Below are 18,644 nucleotides of genomic sequence, written 5' to 3'. Positions count from 1 at the left end.
CCATCAACAAAATACACATAGCAATCACAAAGTGTGATGCTACCATGTTTCCCTGACAAATTTCCAACTCCTTATTGTATAGTAGAACAATTTCGAGTCACACACAGACGTTGTTCAGTATCAAAATACTTGTGCTGGCAATCGAGTAGAATGTTACTGCATTACTTTTAATAGTGTACTTGAGCTTTTCAACAACACAGCATATTAGTAGAGGATACATATTCTATTTTACATGAATACTCCCACAGGTTAAGTGGGTTTTATGTCACAGATGGCACCACAATGCTGTTCTAGTCTTTATAATATTACACCACGAAAATGGACGGCATCCAAAGAAAAGGAATCCCAACAGTAAAACAGTGACGGCTTACCTTATATATCTGAGCGCTTTCATCGTTATCAACACGAGCAAAGCTCAGATTATCTGGCTTTGCGGCGATGACATGATCCAATTGCTTCTTTGGAGATTCTGTTATAGACGGGGCCGGCTTGGTTGGCTCGCCTGTATCTGACTTTGAAGTCCCAGGCAATCCTGAAGTATCCTTGTTCTTTGATGGAAACTCTGGACAAGAGAAGTGCCGAGTTTATCGCGCATTCGACATTGACTTGAAGATTGGTTAGCACACATTCATTATGCTTTCATAAAATGTTAGGGCTTGATAAGTGAGCATGATTGGACTATTCTTGCAGAATAACATTTAATTATATATTCAAGGTTCATTTTGCTGTTATCGTACGGAATTTCAGTAGTTTTCAGACTTGTACAATATTTAAGGCCGGTATTGCAAAATATTATGCCTGGAGCTAACAAAAAATATGGACAGTTGGTGCATCCGAATAGTTAGGAAAATGTGAACCAGGTGAAGTGAAAGATTCCTAGCTAATCACGGGGAAAGTAAATTTTACCTTTCTTGCTTTCTTCTTTATCTTTAGCGGGTGAAGATTTGCTAGGGTGCGCGTTTTTGCGTAAAACAGGTGGCGATTCGCTCTTAGAACGTGGCGCAATCACCTAATAATCAAACGAACGGGGAAACTTTTGAGTGTGAGGGAGGTCTAGTCCAGATCAACCACGACTGAATACCGAGTCAATGTAAGTTAAAGACGAGATATTGTAGATCTTATGTGAACAATGACAACAAATAAGCAGATTTGGAACAGATCGAAGATCACTTGGAACCAAAGACCATGCTGACGTACAAAACATTAAATACTACTTTGCGAGTGCGTGAAAAGACTGCACCTTGTGTATGTGTTCCCTCCGCGTGTACTTCCGTTCTTCCTCTGAAAATAGTCCGTTATGAAATCACTGACTTGTTACACTGACAAGTCGAGCCTTACCTCGAATATTTTGCGACGTGTCGGGCTTTGAAGAAGACGCCAACGTCATGTAAGGCACTTCGACACTGCAGTCGGTATCGTTCGACAGAGAGCTGCTGCGGGATTCACCAACGCCGATCGCTGACACTGCCCGTCTTTTCACTTCCTTTGTTACAAAAATATATAAATCGCATTCAGAATGGCAATGACAACAAATGTGAACATGATCGTCAAGTGTAGATATATTGAAATTTGACATCACAAAGACAAAATGTAATTTTGTAATTTTGTTTTATGCCAAGTTACCGCTTAGTCGTTCTAGTATTAGTGATGGGTGCTGGGCACAACGATTTGAGTACTAGAATTCGACATGGGTAAGTAAGAGTCTGATTTTCCGAGTATAACAACAATACACCCACAGAGGTGGTCAGTATGAAACTCGTGGGTTCAGTCCGCTATCACTACCTGGTGAAGTTGTTATGCTTCACACTACTAGATCTACTTTAATAGTTTTTCAAATCAAACTACTTTGTTTCTACCTTTGTCAAATCGTTAACGACACTTTCAGGAGTGATATTGCCATGGCAATTATCCCGTATGACGTTAAAAGAACATAATTTCAAGAACCGCGTCTGTCACACGGGGTATTCACACTGACCTTTGCCTCAATCTCAGCGACGTCCAAACTTATGTTGACAAAGTCACGATAACCGTCCGATTCCACGTCCGAGTGGTCTGATTCCGTTTCTATGCTGTAACAACAATATATTCCATATTGGTTTCCCTAATATGGGCATGGATGTATCCTTCGATGTATCACACATCAAACCACGCTTGCCATACACAGGTTGCAATGAAACGTTACTGCTTTGTAATTCATACTCAAATACGGAGGTGGTCAGTAACAATGTACTCAAGCAGGATTTGCTTACTCGTACCATGCGTTGTGATTTTAGATTACTTCCACTCTACTGAACAGTTTCAACTTTTTAGGCAAAACTAAGCCTAGAATACCGACAGAAATTGCTACTTTTACTTGTACTTAAGTCAAAATTTATGAAATCACTTCCACTGCTAGAGTACTACATTGACTACCTCTGCTGAAATATAGTATAGCAGTCAAGGCAAAAGACGAAATTTTGCAAGGATGCAAATAAAAGAGTTTTTAAATCAATCACCTGCCACTCGACCTGTCCGAGTCGGGGTCGTTGTTGCTGTCGCTATTTTTTGGGGCGGCCGGTTCGCGCTTCGTACGTTTCACTTTGAACTTGAAAGCTTCCTTCGAAGAACGCACGCGCTCGATCGTGGCGATGGCTTGACTCAACGACGCGATCGGTACGCCGTTGAGTTCGACGACAGTGTCTCCGTTTCTGAATAGAAGAAAAATAACCGTCCAGTGTGGTTTGTTTCTTTGTGATATTCATGGTATTTGTCGGCTACAATGGTCATTAGGGGTGTTCAAAAATGACTTTTTTTCTCAAATTGTACTGGCTACTTGATAAAATTGTTAGGTTACCTAATTTAAGCCTACACACCAAATCTGGTTTAATTCCAGCCAGTAGCCGCATTGCTAAAGAAGAAAGTTTATATCTATTATATAAAAATATATAATAAAAAATTTCAAAATTTTCTGTCCGCCCCCCTGAAAGTGTTAGGTTGTTCGCCAAATTTGGTTCAATTCCATCCATTGGAAGCGGAGTTATTGCCGTCAAAAAATTTGGATTATCAATGAAACAGTATTTACAGTGACCAATTCTTCAATTATTTATTATAGGTGTGCCCGCCATAAATACTATTTTATTCAAATCCAAATTTTTTCGACGGCAATAACTCCGCTTCCACTGGATGGAATTGAGCCAAATTTGGTGAACATCGTTTCTATAGACAACCTAACACTCAGTCGGACTCGAACTCGGCAACCCATCGGTGTTGCAGCTGTGGATCTCGCCACTGTCCAGTCCAGTGTGGTAGAAGCGCACAAATTTTGGTAAAGATTAACCTTAGATAAATTTCATCAAGTAAAATCGCATTCATCGCACATTTCAAGCACCGACCACTTAACCAGACCTCAAAATTTCAATAGTGTGATGATATTTCAGTACCAATAGCGTATTTTGTGGGAACTGATTACTAGGGCTGAGAAAAATTGATTGCCTGACTCGATTGTGAGTCGAGTATCAATCTGTGAGCATACGAGCACCGCTCACTATGACGTCATGACAGAAAGGCAGGCTCGAAGAGTTTACAATATACCGTTTATGTGACCACAAAGTAAATAATCAAAATTTAATTTTCAATCTGTTAACAAATTATTAAATAACACAAGCGGTTCTTCAACGGCCATCGATTGTTTACGAAAAAATACTTAAAAGAGGCTTAAATCATCATCCGCATCATGCAAGAAAACCTGAAGGGAACACCGTAAAACCAGCATAACAGATGTTCAAACCTCATGCCTGACTGGCCGCTGTTTTGGTGTTCTGTGACGTTTTGGACGATCACCGATTTCTGTCCGTCCTTTCTGATTTCTTCTTTCAAAGTAGCACCGAAGTTTAAGGCAACCATGACGTACGTTGGAGACTCGGGACTGAGCAAACTGCCAGGCGCGCTTTTACCTGTGTACAAATTCGATACATGTATACAATAGCATATTCATGTAGGTATTGGCATGTTCATGACATTCAATATAGGTTTTTCTGTACGAAAATACGGAATATATTCCATACTCTTTATAAATATAAGGATATATAATAATATTCTAATGTTAATATATCGTATTAGTAAATTCACCTAATTTGTGTGTGCCGCAAAACAAATGGGAAATACAATCAAAACTTGATAATAAATTATGCTCTAAAATGATGAGGCACTAGTTTGACATGGCTGCATCAGCACTTTATATTATCATAAATTTGTAAGTAGAAAATATAAATGAATAGTTTACATCAGTGGTTCCCAACCTTCTTCGGTGTCAGGGCCAAATTTAGAATTTCAGAGTACGGTGGGGGCCGCGCTAATACGCTCATTAGGTATAGCAATAATTATAAAGTAGGGTTACCAGACGTTCTCTTTTAAAAGGATTTGTCCACTTTTTTGATTTTTTTGAAAGTGTCCTCGGAGGACGCCCAAATGTATTTTTTTTAGATTTTGTCCTCTTTTTTGAGAATTTTGGTTAAATATAGGGCAAAATCGACTGAGATACAGTAAATCATCACTGAAGTAATGCTTCCGCGGGTATTTCGGGAGGTGAGCCGTAAAGTTGACCTTTTTTTAGTCAACCTCTCACGAAGTGGGGAAAATTCATCATTTTTTCAGAATTTTCCACCAGTTTTTCAAGTTTGAAAATTTTGAAGAGTGTCCTCTCTTCAGATTTCCAAAATATGGTAACCCTATTATAAAGCATCAAAGCACGTACCAACTTGACCAAATGATTGCAGCTCTATAGAATCTTTGTCTGCTTTAGATCAATAAAAAGTTCACTAAGTAGAGTAGGCCTAAAATTGAGGAGAACTGGACAGCTGCTGCCTGGTTTTGCCTTTTTATTTTTTATTTTTTGGACGCTTCACAATTGTGCATGTCATCCTTGGCCAATGTTATGGTCATTGCATTTCCGCGCTCCAATTCTTCAGAACGATCGACCTTCGGCGGCTATTTTGGAGTAGCTTTATTGCCCTGGCGAGATTTCAATTCGTAATTTTGGAATCAGTGCTGCACTAGTTTTAGATAAAGACCGGACATATCAAATTATTCGGTCGCGAGGTATAGGACTACCAATTATGCTGCTTTTAGTCGGCTCAGCAGTACGCATCCCGGCGAATTCAACCGTGAGTCACGTGTTGTACATCTATCCATAGATTAGTTATCAATACGTATATCTATAACTACTGCTCGTTCAACTGGAAAGTTAGGGCACATTGCATTGAAACAGCAACGACGTAACGTTAGCAGTCTACTCACAACTTTCCTGCAATTTTAATTAAAAACTCCGGACTCCACGCCAAGCAAGAGTATTTTATAAATATTTATTTCATGTCATAAATCTGTTTCCTAATATTTTTGTGAGGGCCGCAAGAAGGCTAGCTGGGGGCCGCGGTTGGGAATCACTGGTTTACATAATAAGGATTTGTTTCAAAAGTCATTGTGAATCGTGTACGCCAATTCTATGGCAGGAGATCGGACGCAATTCAAAAACAACAATCGATTTCATTGATTGATTGTTTTGTAATTGATAATGCGGTGTGCCACGTCAGATGAATAACGGCGTAATCCTAAATTAGCTCGCATTATTGGTCACAAACAGTTGCAACAAACAAACAACTGCAATCTTGGTATCAATGCGTTGTCAACATACCCAGATCCAACATACCTGGCACGTCGGTTTCAGGTATATTCAGGTCTAATGATTTTTTGGCTTGCAACACTTCCGATTTTTCTTGATGATCACTGAAAAAATAGTAGTAATTTTGACACCTTGCGTTTGTGTCGGCCAATATTTTGACATACCATCAGGTATTTAAATAAAATAAGGGGATTCCGAGGAATGAAATTATTCGTGGACTTGTGTTATGATCTTTCACAACTGGGTCCATATCTCAATGCATGAATTTGACGCAATTCCAACCCATAGAAGCGAAGTTATCTGAGTGTGTCATTAATAATTCTTGGATGGCCCACCGTCCAGGCGATTTTTGCGAATCCAAAACTTACAACTGCAATAACTTCACTTCAACCGCTTGGAAATGAGCAACAATCGTTAAGCTTCGTTTTTTCAGACAACTTGACAATTTTATGGCAGCAAAATTTGAAATTTTTTTTTTACAACAAAATCAAAATTTTCTAAGCCCTGTGCGTTCACATCTACCAGTTGAAATCGAACCTAATTCGGAGTGCACCGCAGCGGACTGCAAAACCTTACCCGGCGTCCGGCTGATTTTTCTTGGGACCCTTCGATTCTTTTCTCCGTCGAAGCCAAGACCTCGACAAAGAGTCCAGTCCCTTCGAAGTGGACGGCTGGTCTTTTTTATCGTCCGGCGGAAATGGATCGATATTTTCTGGCGATAATATTCAATATTTGTTAGACACAATATTCGCATACAATGCACCGTTCAATTTGTGTACCAGTTCCTAGTTTCGGAAAAGTAGCGCCTTCACCAGAGATGGTCACTGACAATGCTGACAACAAGACAGCTATTCTCCTTGAGTAGCATTAGAATTAAAATTATAGCTACACACTGTTTTCCAAATTAGATTCGCAAAAGAAATTAGATTAGAATTAGAACGCAGAAACATTTCACAAATTCTATTAGAATTAGATTACCAGCATTTCGGTATAATTAGTTTAATCTAATGAGACAAATGGGATTATTTCATTATTCTACTCGAGTACCAGGCGCGTAGCCAGGGGGGTTTTGCGGGTCGAAACCCCTCCTATTACAAACTATAAAACCTGTGGTTTTGAAAGCCCATTCTGTCTCCAATATTCAGTTGCTAATTAGTAATTCGTATTACGAGTGTTATTTGCTGCCAATTCACGACATTGACAAAATAGATACACCTGTAACGAATTGCCACTACTCTTTCAGAATGCTGAAGTGTGTTTTTATCCACTTGCTCGTGTGGCGTTGGTTTTAGACTGAAACCATTGATACACAACTGTTTCAGAGGTCAAATAACTTGCTTGCATGTTACTTTTAGATAATGTGTAGCAGAAAATACTTTTCATACATATCCATATCATTTTATGAGTGAAATCATCATACCAGCCGGACAACACAGCACATGTATGACCGTAATAAGATGTAATTTCGAATTTACACCAATTTGTCGTGATGTCATTAGTCATTCCGCACATTTTAAGAAGATTGATTCCTGCAAATTTGGATGCCGCGGCTTGCGATTGAATAATAAAGGTGCAGGAGGCGTCGTTCCAGTTCGAAAATTGCTTGTCAAATTTACTGCATTACTTCGACTTCAAGTTGAATAGCATCCCAGCTACTTTTAACCGCTCTTACCGTAACATACTTTGATATCAGAATGACTGACTAATGGGAAAAGAACAACTCTTACAGTTAACCAATATTAACTTCCACTGTATGGACAACAATCACAAACTTCAAGAATAGAGTAATGTTTCTAAAAGTCTAAAAGAACCTCACCAGACTTCGATACCAGCGGCGTCGAGATATGATGTAATACTGGTTTCCCCAAACACGACTCGACATTCACAGATAACGTGGCGAAGATCACGCATGATGGGTGTTCCGAGCTACGGTCCTTTAAAACGACAGAAGTTAAAACTTGAATAGCGCGTCAAATCAACTTGACATCGCGATTGACAGCAGAAAGAAAATTTGTCTGAAATAGGAATCATTAATTGGTAGGTCACAGCTGCAGCTGGGTAATAAGTCTGTAATCTAATATTTTCCGAGCACTGCGTCTAAAAATAGTACAGATTCCCACCTGATATTTACAATACCAGCTTAAGGCATGGTCGCCGAGCTTCGTTATTTGCAATATTCCACTAGCCTACTTAACGACAGTTTGGTCTGCTCCAATTGATTGCTTTTTCTATTTTGGGACGCCTACGTCAGTTGAATTGAGGCAAAGTCACTACGGCTAAATGTTGAGTAGACATCACACAATTAGGGTGTTTTGGAGATTTATGATACTATGTGATTGGTAACTACCTCTGTTGAATCGTTACCGTTAGTTTTGTAAAAGGGAATTCATATGACCTAGCACCGTGAAAAGTCCGCATAATTCCACACTTTGATGCACGCTAAATGGATGTAAATTACTCGAGCTCTGCCCGACCTTGCGACAGAGTTCAGTATGTGCCGTAATCGAGGGTCATCAAAAGTAGACCTTGCATTCAATGAGTACTGTATGATTCAAACAATTTCAAAAATTGACCGGAGGTAACTTGAATATTCCTTTCAGGATTACGTTCATCGTGGTATCATTTATTTAACGCAAATAATTTTCGGGTGGCTTTTAATCAAGAGTTAAAAGCACAATAAGCAGCATATAAGCAAAGATTCAAATGAAAACCAATTTGGTTTAGTATGACGTAACGGAGGAATTAAAAAAGAAATGATAGACAAAGTCTGCCGTACTGGCCTACAATGTTGTCGTCATAGCAAACACTGGTTGAGAATCAAATTAAACAAAACACGGGGAAAACGCTTCGACATACATATAACATCATAGGCCTATATTATTGAAATAATGTTGGATTGTAAAGGATCTCCTTCTGTCGGCGAAAATTTGGTTTATTTAACTTAATACGAGTTATTAGTTAACCCTCTAGTTCACCGGACCACGTCCTGACATATCAATCTCGCCTTCCGACACATGACACCTTTTTTGTCACCTGTCCTTCCATAGCCTATTTTTAGCAACAAATTGAATTGAATAACTATGGACTCCGATACGTACAAACCTAACAATGTATGGGACATGTCTAAAAAATAGACCCTGCTGCATTTTATACGATTGCGACAGGCGACATCAAAATTACCAGCACCTTTTCGCTTTTGTTGGAGAACAGCAGCCTGGTGGCAGCAGAAATGGACACCTCCAATACGGCGGGATGTACCGGAATGTCCGAGATGAAACCGTCAAACGGACTCGAATCGGGATGCTGAAAAGAATGGTCCAGTCATTGCTAGAAGCACTCACTTCAACTGAGTACTCAAGTCTGCTAGCTCTAATAGCAACGGCATAAAATAATTCTCTTTTTATTCAGGTACACTTGTATTTCCCAATATTTGATGCCCAAAGCTATCTAATTGACATGTTTTGCATAAATGGCAGTTATTTCATTCTTATCAATTTTACGGCCGAACAATGCCAAATTACTTTGTGACTGATGAATATTTTCAAAGTGCTTAGCAGTCTTTTGAATTCAGATCGATTATACGACTGAATGATCAAGGCCAAGTAAAGCCAATTTACTCGGTAACTGACCATTTTTTACGACACCTCATCGATACAGCTTGGGTATATTGCCTATGCTAGCTTGGGTATATTGGCTCTGCTAATATATTTTGAAAATGATTTGAACTCATATAGTTCTATCTTATGGATGCGGATGTAATGATGAATCCCAGATTTCTGTAGAGAAAATCTACATTCGCAGCGTATCCTGCAAGTGGGCTACGACCGAATAATCCGAGTATTTTGCTCTTATGCGAGTACATTAACAGAACGACAAAGGCATGCTCAAAGTAGTCATTGCTGGCACTCAAGTGCAAGTAGAAGTAATGGCGTGAATTCCTTCTCAATTACAAGTAGAAATATTAGTTTTGAAGACTACTTAGAGTAGTAGAGAACGCGAGTTCCGAAAAGTATTCAAGTTATTTCAAGTTGAATGGGTCAGAGTCACTTTTGTTACTCAGTCACCTGTGAATATGTGATAGCTTCATAAAGCTATAAGTTGAAGCAGAAGTGGTCTGAAGACTATATTCTTTGAGTAAGTATACAAAAAAACTACTGTTGAATAGTATATTCATATTGAAATGAACCCGAATATTTTCGGCTGACAATCGTCATGGGTAATCGTCAGCAACTAGTAGAGAATTGGAAAGAACATTGTATATCAACAATCGTATCACAAAATATGACGTCACCAGCATGAAATTTCGGATGAGAGAGCGTTCAATGTACTATTCGGGTTCATTTCAATATGAATATACTATTCAATTGTATATTGAAGTTCTGTACCTCCAAGAAACTCTTTAAAAAACTACTGCTGTACAAAAAGGCAGTAATTTCTTACTGACCACATATGGAACTAAATGAATAGTTAATGGTTATGGATGAACAATGAAAAATAAGGTAGGTAGGTAGCTTGCATTGTAAATACCTGAAACGAGAAGAACGGGTTGTATCGCATCTTGTAATGGGGAAATGTATGCTTCCTCTTGATTGTTCGTCGAATTTGATTAACGATCAAGGAAGTAAGCTGAAAAGGAGCAGGTCAGGGGTTAATTTGAGGCACCGTTACTAGTACTGTTGTAGTCGCACTCGCAGAGATAGGTACATCTCAATTCTGAATGATAACATGTCCTTTTCAATTTTTCCAAATGCAAAGTTGAGTAATCTCCCGCTTTTTTAGACCTTTACTCGTCGTAGCTTTGGCATTTCCTGGAAATTCCCAGCACTTTCACTTTTAGCTGAGTAGCATAAATCAACGACGGAGTTGACTACCGCCGGGTCTACAGAATCCACGCTCAGTTCAAGTCTTGGAATGTGTCATTAATGAGATCAGACGTACGGTACAGTAGGCCTAACGCGTGATCAGAGATCATGGGTTATAGTTCAAGTCATGTGTAAGCCTACATATAAATTTTGAAACAGCTAGTCTCCATTACATACAGTAGCGGCCAAATCCTTCAATGCATTGACGTGTATATTTAAGCAATATTACTAAGCCGAAATCGCTTGATCAGACCTAGTTTCATCACCGAATTACTGTGGTATTGATGTAACATGTGTGTAGCAAATCACTTGAAGGTAATTGGTGCTTGTTAGTGAGTTTGGTGCTTTGTTCGAATATTTGGCAAACATTCTGTACAATTACGAAGTAAACGGATACTAAATTACATAGCCTAATACATATAGCACACAGAACACAAAAATGAAGTAATAACTGCTCCACAGACTACTCCACCATTGAAGTGGATCGCAGACGCTTTGTTGTATCATCACCTGCGGTAATTGCCTGGTCTCAAAGCTTGTCTTCACCTCAAACTTTATGACAGGCTCTTCCACAAAGCACAGTGACCAATATGTACACGGCTGTCTTCCGAACTGCAGTCTCGCTTTTCCGCGAAGATATGATATTGCAACTGACAAAAATGCGTTCTTTCCTGAGGATGAGAAAAAGATATTCAAGTTTGGAATGGACATCACACGGATTTTTCGGACCAGTGCAGGAAAATATGCGGCAGATATCCTCACAACATTAATACACTTATTGATTTGGCTATATCGATATACCATTTATTTCACAAGGTCGTATAACTTTCTAGATGAATCTAACACATGCGCGTCATAAGGTATTAATCATTATAAACAAAACAGCAATGTCTCCTAATTATCGATTTATGGCTATTGGTTAGGATATTGCAGCAGTATATTCTCAAGCTAAATATTCATTCATTATTATGATATTAGCCAAATTTTCCTTAACAGTGCTAAGAACAGACATATATACATTTATTGCTCAAACAAAATTTGTCTGGAGGTGACAATTTGACCTGTAAAGGTCTTGTTACTCGTCACCTCTATGGTGACATGCTTGTGATTTATTACGATGTAGGAGCAATATTGTTTATTGAGCTTTAAAAATTATCATGATCGAATCTTGGTGTTAGATTATTTTATGAGTAGGATTTGCGTTTAACTGGCTTTTACATCCGATATATTGCGTGGCAGGATAAAATTAATCGAACATAACACTAGACAAAAGTGTTTATGAAATATATTTAGAGAGATAAATTGTCCCAGTTCCATTTCAATCAAGTCGGCCTCAGTTCAGTTAAATCAAGTAATGTGAAATTTACTGTAAATAAATGAAGGACAAAAGATTTACCGAACACCAAGTCGACATCGATCGCAAGGAAAAACCCGCCCAGGTATTCCATGTCCACTTCCAACACGATAGATTCCGGCAGATCGTCACCGTTAAACGCGTACGGCTCTTTTATCTTAACGCTGTGAAATACTGGAATAGAAAACAAAACTATTTATATAATATTACAACTCCAACTAAAAGGTCTTTGGATAAGATTAGATGGTGATGCTAATATGGGATTACTTACAAACCCTGAGAAAATGTAGCTAGATATTACATTCATTCCGTTGCGAAATCACCATAAATCCTTATCTATTACCAGGCACACAATACCAGAGGTCACAGCTTGGATTCCAGCTGGCTGTCCTCGAAACCCAGCCCTATTGTTGAAGACAATTTGCAATAAATTTTGACTAATGGTAGATCAGCAATATGAACAGGGCACGAGAACAGCTGGGCATGCAGGAAATGCCTGCAGAAAACAATAAAAGTAACCAGAAACAGCTAGAAACAGGCGGTAAAACAGCACACTCTGCGTACAGGAAATAATGCACAAAAGGCCCTTGTTGATGGATCACAGCCAGTGAACAATTGTTCTGATCAAGGATGGTTACCCACATGTATTATTATGCTTGTGAAAGCGATTTGTTGTGGATATCATTTCTGTCATGGTAACATGATTAATTGCTGATCAACCGAAACTAACTGAAAAGGTTGGCATCGGCTTATGGGGATGATTGAAAGTCATCCGAAAAATCGGCGAAAAGTTATTATTAAAGGTCAATGACCATGACATCAGTCAAAAAGAGGGTAGGGTTATGAAGCAATTCATAGAGGCCAGCCACAAAACGACAAATTTCAGAAAAATGAACAGGATGCCATCAATAATAACCCTTACCCCCAGTAGTCAGATACGTTATTACTTTGTCTAATATTGATTTACAAATGACACCGATTATATTCGCCACATGATTAAAACTTTGCCGCCCAAGAGGCGGTACCAGATACACTCGATCACTTTAACATTGGTCATTCGGAATCAAACAGCAGTAGAGTGGTACGGCGTCCTTGCCATAACACTTAACCTTTAAACAATTACCCTTTCAAAATAAATGGACAATTTGTAGGAATCAGCTAATTAGTACAACCAGCGGAAACACTTAGCTGTGGTGTGATGCTAATGTGAAACAGTAGCCTAAGGAGAGGAATTGGACAGTCTTTGTGTGACACAAAAACAGCCCTATAGTACGTAGCTGCATAGATGACAATTTTTATGGAAGTTTGATTTCATAAGGTACAGTATGGCGAGAGACAAAAAAGAATGATCAGTAGAGCTAAGGCAATTTAAAGAAAATTCCATACAGGAGCATTTTATATGTTCCCCACCCTTGATTTAATGCTGTTTTAATTTTGTCACTGATGCGAATTGAAATTGTCGACAAACACTCAAATGTACACACAGTTTAGGCATAGTAGAGAAAATCACTGTATATTTTAGACGGATTTTACTGCATGTATCAAATACCATAAATTTGACCAGAGATCGATAAGATGATGGAAAATAGTGATTTATCCTTCCGATTTGATTTACTCAAGACAAACAATAATAAATCATCGGACATTGGACAAAGAATGATGGCAACAAAGACAAATTCTCTGTTCGACAGTCGGGATCAATTTGTGCATTACATCATCCGTGAATGATATAGTTTGTTTACAACAACGGTATTGGTATCCAATACTATCCTGGTTAACCTATTGCAACAAAAGCATTGAATCTTTCAAGCGGAATATCTGGAAAGAGCATCCTAGGAATGGGGATAACAGTCATAAAATCACAAGTGTTGCCCATTGCATGCCATGCACTGTCCGTGTACATACACTGAACAGTGAGGCTCTTCAAATATGACTTTTTCTCTCAAATCGTACTGGCTACTTGATAAAATTGTTAGGTTACCGTACCTAATTTAAGCCTACACACCAAATTTGGTTCAATTCCAACCAGTAGCCACATTGCTACAGGAGAAGAAAGTTTCTATTTATTATATAAAAATAAAGGACTAAAAATTTGAAAATTTTCTGTTCACCCCATGAAAGTGTTAGGTTGTCTATAGAATCGATGTTCACCAAATTTGGTTAATTCCAACCAGTGGAAGCGGAGTTATTGCCGTCGAAAAATTTGGATTATGAATAAAATAGTATTTACGGTGACCAAGTCTTTAATTATTGATTACCGTAAATACTATTTTCTTCAAATCCAAATTTTTCGACGGCAATAACTCCGCTTCCACTGGTTGGAATTGAATTAATTTGGTGAACATTGTTTCTATAGACAACCTAACACTTTTGTGGGTTGAACAGAAAATTTTCAATTTTTTTGTTATTTATTTTTATATAATAAATATAAACTTTCTTCTCCTGTAGCAATGCGGCTACTGGTTGGAATTGAACCAAATTTGGTGTGTAGGCTTAAATTAGGTAACCTAACAATTTAACAAGTAGCTAGTACGATTTGAGAAAAAAAGTCATTTTTGAAGTGCCCTACTGTACACTGTACAGTGTACAGGAACATTATAATACTATCAAATCTGCTTTACTGCATCTATAAACAATCATCACCTGGAAAATTAGTGCCCAGGCTAACATCGTGAATTTTGAGACCCTGTAACAATCTGCTCGCCGTTTTCGTCTCCATGAACTCCACAAATTCAATGTTAATTTTCTTCAAAACCCATCTGAAACGGAACATATCGTCAGTAGGGGAAGTTTTTGTCGCAGTCAAATCCGTGGAAAGTTGCAGAGCATTTTCACAAAAGTTGCACTAAAAACTTGCATTTATGAACAAGTTGCTTGAAATTATTAAGGTATGAGATACCGGTACTCGAATCGTTCCGTATCCAAGGCACTGTAGCAAAACTCAATGTTGGCGACTTCAACGAAATCAATAGCCTGAAAAGATCGACCTAGCGAAAATATAATTTTCGGCGGTCTAGCCTGAATGTATGTCAAATTGGAAAGGACGTCAAATTAAAACGATCCAGTGAAATAATCAAACGATCTATTTACATATAGTGCCAAAAATTTCCAGTAAAAAGTTAGTTGCATAAAAAATCGAAGAAAAAGTTACATGAATAATTGAGAAGAGTTGAAAAAATTTGCATGAAAAATCGAATAAGTTGCATGAAAAACTGGAGAAAAGTTGCGAAAAGTTACAATAAAAGATTCCTCGAAATAGCTCAAAACACAATACTACACAACTTCTGAGTTTTTAGGACGCTTCCGGAAGTTGTAAAAAAAAGTTGCAGAAACTTGCCTTAATCGTCATCAGTCATCGAGATGACATTCAAAATCTATGTAGCAAAGGGTAGAAGTTGAATATGACCCAAGGGTAGCGTTTTATTTAGTCAACGGCAGGTTGAGCATCCCAAGTGAAATATTTACCAAGTCATGAAACAGGCCTAACCGTCATATCACAAATAAAGATGATATCGCAATTACAATTAAGCAACAGTGCCAGGCAGTAACAATACTTGAATCATTCTTTTACTTGACTTATGCTATGCAGCACCTAACGCAAGAAGCCCCAAAGTTTATGTTTAATATTCAAAAGTTAATGAGCACAGCAAGACTAGAATAGAGGATCTACAGCTGAAGTAGGGAAGCACAATAAAGCATCGATGGCTGGTGTACTGAGCCTGAAAACGGAGGAGCCAGGTTATAACTGATTTCCTCGCACGAATTCAAATTAATCATTACCGCCCAGATCAAGCAAGATAACTGCCAGTAGGCTATGCTGTTAGAATATATTATATTTCAAAGCGTAGCCCTACATCTTGCGTTTTGGTGGAGTTATTGTTGGTTAAATGCGTTAATTTGATTGTGAATCACATTTTATGTAGATCACCACGTAATCAGTAAGCATGCTCGACAAAAACATTGCACTTGAAAAATTTCAGCAGTTTTTGAGTCGCGGATCGAAGATCTCTTGCCCAGCAAGCAAAATAAATTCCATCAGTACCTCAATTATCGCTGCGTACCGGTATACAGAAATTTACACCTCATCAATTACCCAATTAGAAAATTTAATATAGAATCTCGATAAATCAAAAATCACCAAGCTTATACCATAACTACCAGAGCTGGACACCGAACAGTGATTACTGATCAGGAACATAGCACTTCATAAATTCTTTCTCGCTATGTAGACTCTAATGTGACAACTATATCCATGGTACTTACTTTAACAGATGCATCATATTGACAGACACAGGACTTGATGACATGCATGGGTAACACTACCGATTGCTCACCAATTCATTTCGACTGAAAATTAACAAATGGCCTTACTTCTGCAACTGATTGGTATCCCTCCACTCCTTGAATATGTACGCAAAAAGGACATTGACAAAACGGCACGATTCATCCTGGCCAAGAGTTGGAGGCTGGTTTGTGTTGCAGAGGTTGTAATGTAGCAGATTTCCAAGTTGATTCTAAATTGACAGATTCCTTGAATTGGTGAACTTGAACACTATCTTGACATTTTGAGATGGAGCGGTGTGTTTCCGACCAGAATTAAAAGACCAATATCTAATTTATGCTACAGAAGTCTACAGAATACATCGTCAATGCAACTAGGACTGCATTCAAAAATTTGTTGCACTGCCGTGTGTCTACAATTCAATAGACATTCACACATAAGTTCACATTAGGTAGCCAATTATATTGAACGAATTATGAAAACATTTTCAATCAGGAGTTCAGTAATATATAGGGGAGAGGAGGCCAAGATGAGACATGCAATTTTTTCATGGAACAATTTTCTGATTGACAGATTCCTTAAACTATGTTGTTCCCATATTGTCATTCTATATTCCTACCATATTAACAAGGCAAACAGATTTGAGGTTGGGCAGAAATATGCCAGAAACTATATTTTCATAGTCTGTGTCAGTTATGTGAATTCGTGTTTGTAAGGGCATACCTATCATAGTATTTCATATCATAAAACAACATTACTGCATCTGGTAGAGTGAGATATTAGCAGTGTAATCATGCACTTACCTCTGAAAAGTAGTAGACAGAAATTTTTTTATTGACGTTTACACAATAATTGAGGTGTGGGGGTAGGATGAGACAAAGTCATGGGGGTAAGTTGAGACATGGGTATCGGAGGGCTTTTCCATTGAAAGCCTCATAATATTCAAAATTTACTGTTCAAGGCGCACTCAATAGATTATTTATCTAGTAGTGGACCAGATGTGACATTTCAAGACAAAATAAAAACGAAACTCTTGTTGCTGGATCCCATGGATAATAATTGGTTTTCCATGTCATTTAAATTCGTATATGATGTACAAATTCTTTTTAAAAGTGAATTAGTTCATGATTATTACCGTATATCTTATTCATGATGTTGCTAGTTGATTCATCGTTTGGGATGAACTGGTGGTGTAATGAGCAAGAATTGCTTGGTGTCTCATCTTGAACACAGCGTGTCTCATCTTACCCTCACCTGGGAGTAAGTTGAGACATTTGAGCAAGGATTTTTGAGAGCCAAGAAATCTAGGAGTATGTAGTTCAATATACTCGAGACATAGTCATAAATAGCACAGATCACAGGCTTTTCATTGGTACCAAAATTATTCCTCAGAAGGCATTACCGTACTCTTTGAGTGGCGTTGAAATATCAGAAAAGTGTCTCATCTTGGCCTCCTCTCCCTACTATGTGCATTACGTGTCGACGGCCGCACAAATTTTTTTCAGCGGCCGCAGGTTGGCCAGCCATGGGTTACGTTATAATAGATAGCCCATTTATTGAAAAATCAGTGGGCTTCTGCTGTTTCCATTCAGATACCAGTTCAGAAATGCGAGGAGTCACCTCGGAAAGTGTCATTGCATTGTTTGGTAGAAAAGAAACAGTACCAATTAATTAATTACAAATGAGGTCATAAATATTTGAGACAGAATTGGCATATCAGAAGGACGGGTTTCGATTTTGAACCCTAACGCCATTGATTGCACACGATGTACCACCACAACAGTGACAATTCGAATACTGATCGGGCCTTATTACCTGCAACCAATGATGGTCAAGACAAGATTATCATCACAAAACATATGTATGAGCTGAGTGTGTGTGTTGACCTCCACGGCACCCCCGGGACTGGCACATGGAACCCATAGTGTTAAAAACCACTCATGTAGAGCCCATGTTCTTGGGGCAACACCGATACAGTCGACTTACTTTTTCGTAACTAATTTGAGGTTTTCTGTCCAGCTGAAAGAGATCTTCCTTGTATTTGTAAAGAATGTAAAATGCTGCCAATATCACTACGAGTGCTCCAGCAATAAAAGACGAGACAACGGCTCCTAGAATGTTGAAAATGCAAAACATAAGAACCAATAACCCAATATGGAATCGGTGTCTCGAGTGCACACCAGAGATTCCACTGATTACACACAGGTGTGACGCTGAGAAGCGTCTTGGCACACTAAATATATTACGCTTAACGTATCGGGATTCCAACCCGGCCAATAACATATATAGGTATTTCTGTATTTGTATAAAGTATAATTCAAGGCGTTACAGAAAAGTGACTGTCATACAATGTCTATAGTGTGGGAATAGTCTGCACATCTTTATGATCAAATAAAATTGTTCTGGTGGTATTTATCCGACGATGTTTAGGCTCCTTGCAAACTGTGTTTGTAAGACCAACAACAAAACACACAGTCTACCAGAAGCCCA

At 38.4% G+C, this 18,644-nt stretch overlaps 1 protein-coding gene across 4 annotated transcripts in view; it reads right to left on the bottom strand.

Annotated features, from left to right (window-relative positions):
* LOC145447617 (PDZ domain-containing protein 8-like) overlaps positions 1-18,644 on the bottom strand; it is a 32,879-nt gene that overhangs the window by 12,763 nt on the left and 1,472 nt on the right. For 3 of the 4 annotated variants that reach the window (XM_080325856.1, XM_080325859.1, XM_080325857.1), the window contains exons 2-18: positions 18,141-18,265; positions 16,244-16,386; positions 14,516-14,631; positions 11,915-12,046; positions 11,029-11,189; positions 10,184-10,282; positions 8,843-8,959; positions 7,473-7,590; positions 6,233-6,368; positions 5,669-5,760; positions 3,767-3,932; positions 2,496-2,687; positions 1,976-2,069; positions 1,339-1,483; positions 1,241-1,281; positions 907-1,009; positions 372-562 (exon numbers count right to left, since the gene is read on the bottom strand). In XM_080325856.1, coding sequence (XP_080181982.1) covers positions 372-562; positions 907-1,009; positions 1,241-1,281; positions 1,339-1,483; positions 1,976-2,069; positions 2,496-2,687; positions 3,767-3,932; positions 5,669-5,760; positions 6,233-6,368; positions 7,473-7,590; positions 8,843-8,959; positions 10,184-10,282; positions 11,029-11,189; positions 11,915-12,046; positions 14,516-14,631; positions 16,244-16,386; positions 18,141-18,265 — 2,171 coding nt within the window. The remainder of the gene's footprint in view (positions 1-371; positions 563-906; positions 1,010-1,240; positions 1,282-1,338; positions 1,484-1,975; positions 2,070-2,495; positions 2,688-3,766; positions 3,933-5,668; positions 5,761-6,232; positions 6,369-7,472; positions 7,591-8,842; positions 8,960-10,183; positions 10,283-11,028; positions 11,190-11,914; positions 12,047-14,515; positions 14,632-16,243; positions 16,387-18,140; positions 18,266-18,644) is intronic. The other variant, XM_080325858.1, reaches the window with a different exon arrangement.

Source organism: Botryllus schlosseri, chromosome 10, assembly GCF_051294905.1.
Source record: "Botryllus schlosseri isolate E-star chromosome 10, Bs_hap1, whole genome shotgun sequence".
In the NCBI taxonomy this organism is placed as follows: domain Eukaryota; kingdom Metazoa; phylum Chordata; class Ascidiacea; order Stolidobranchia; family Styelidae; genus Botryllus; species Botryllus schlosseri.
This window is presented reverse-complemented; position numbering and strand designations above follow the sequence as displayed.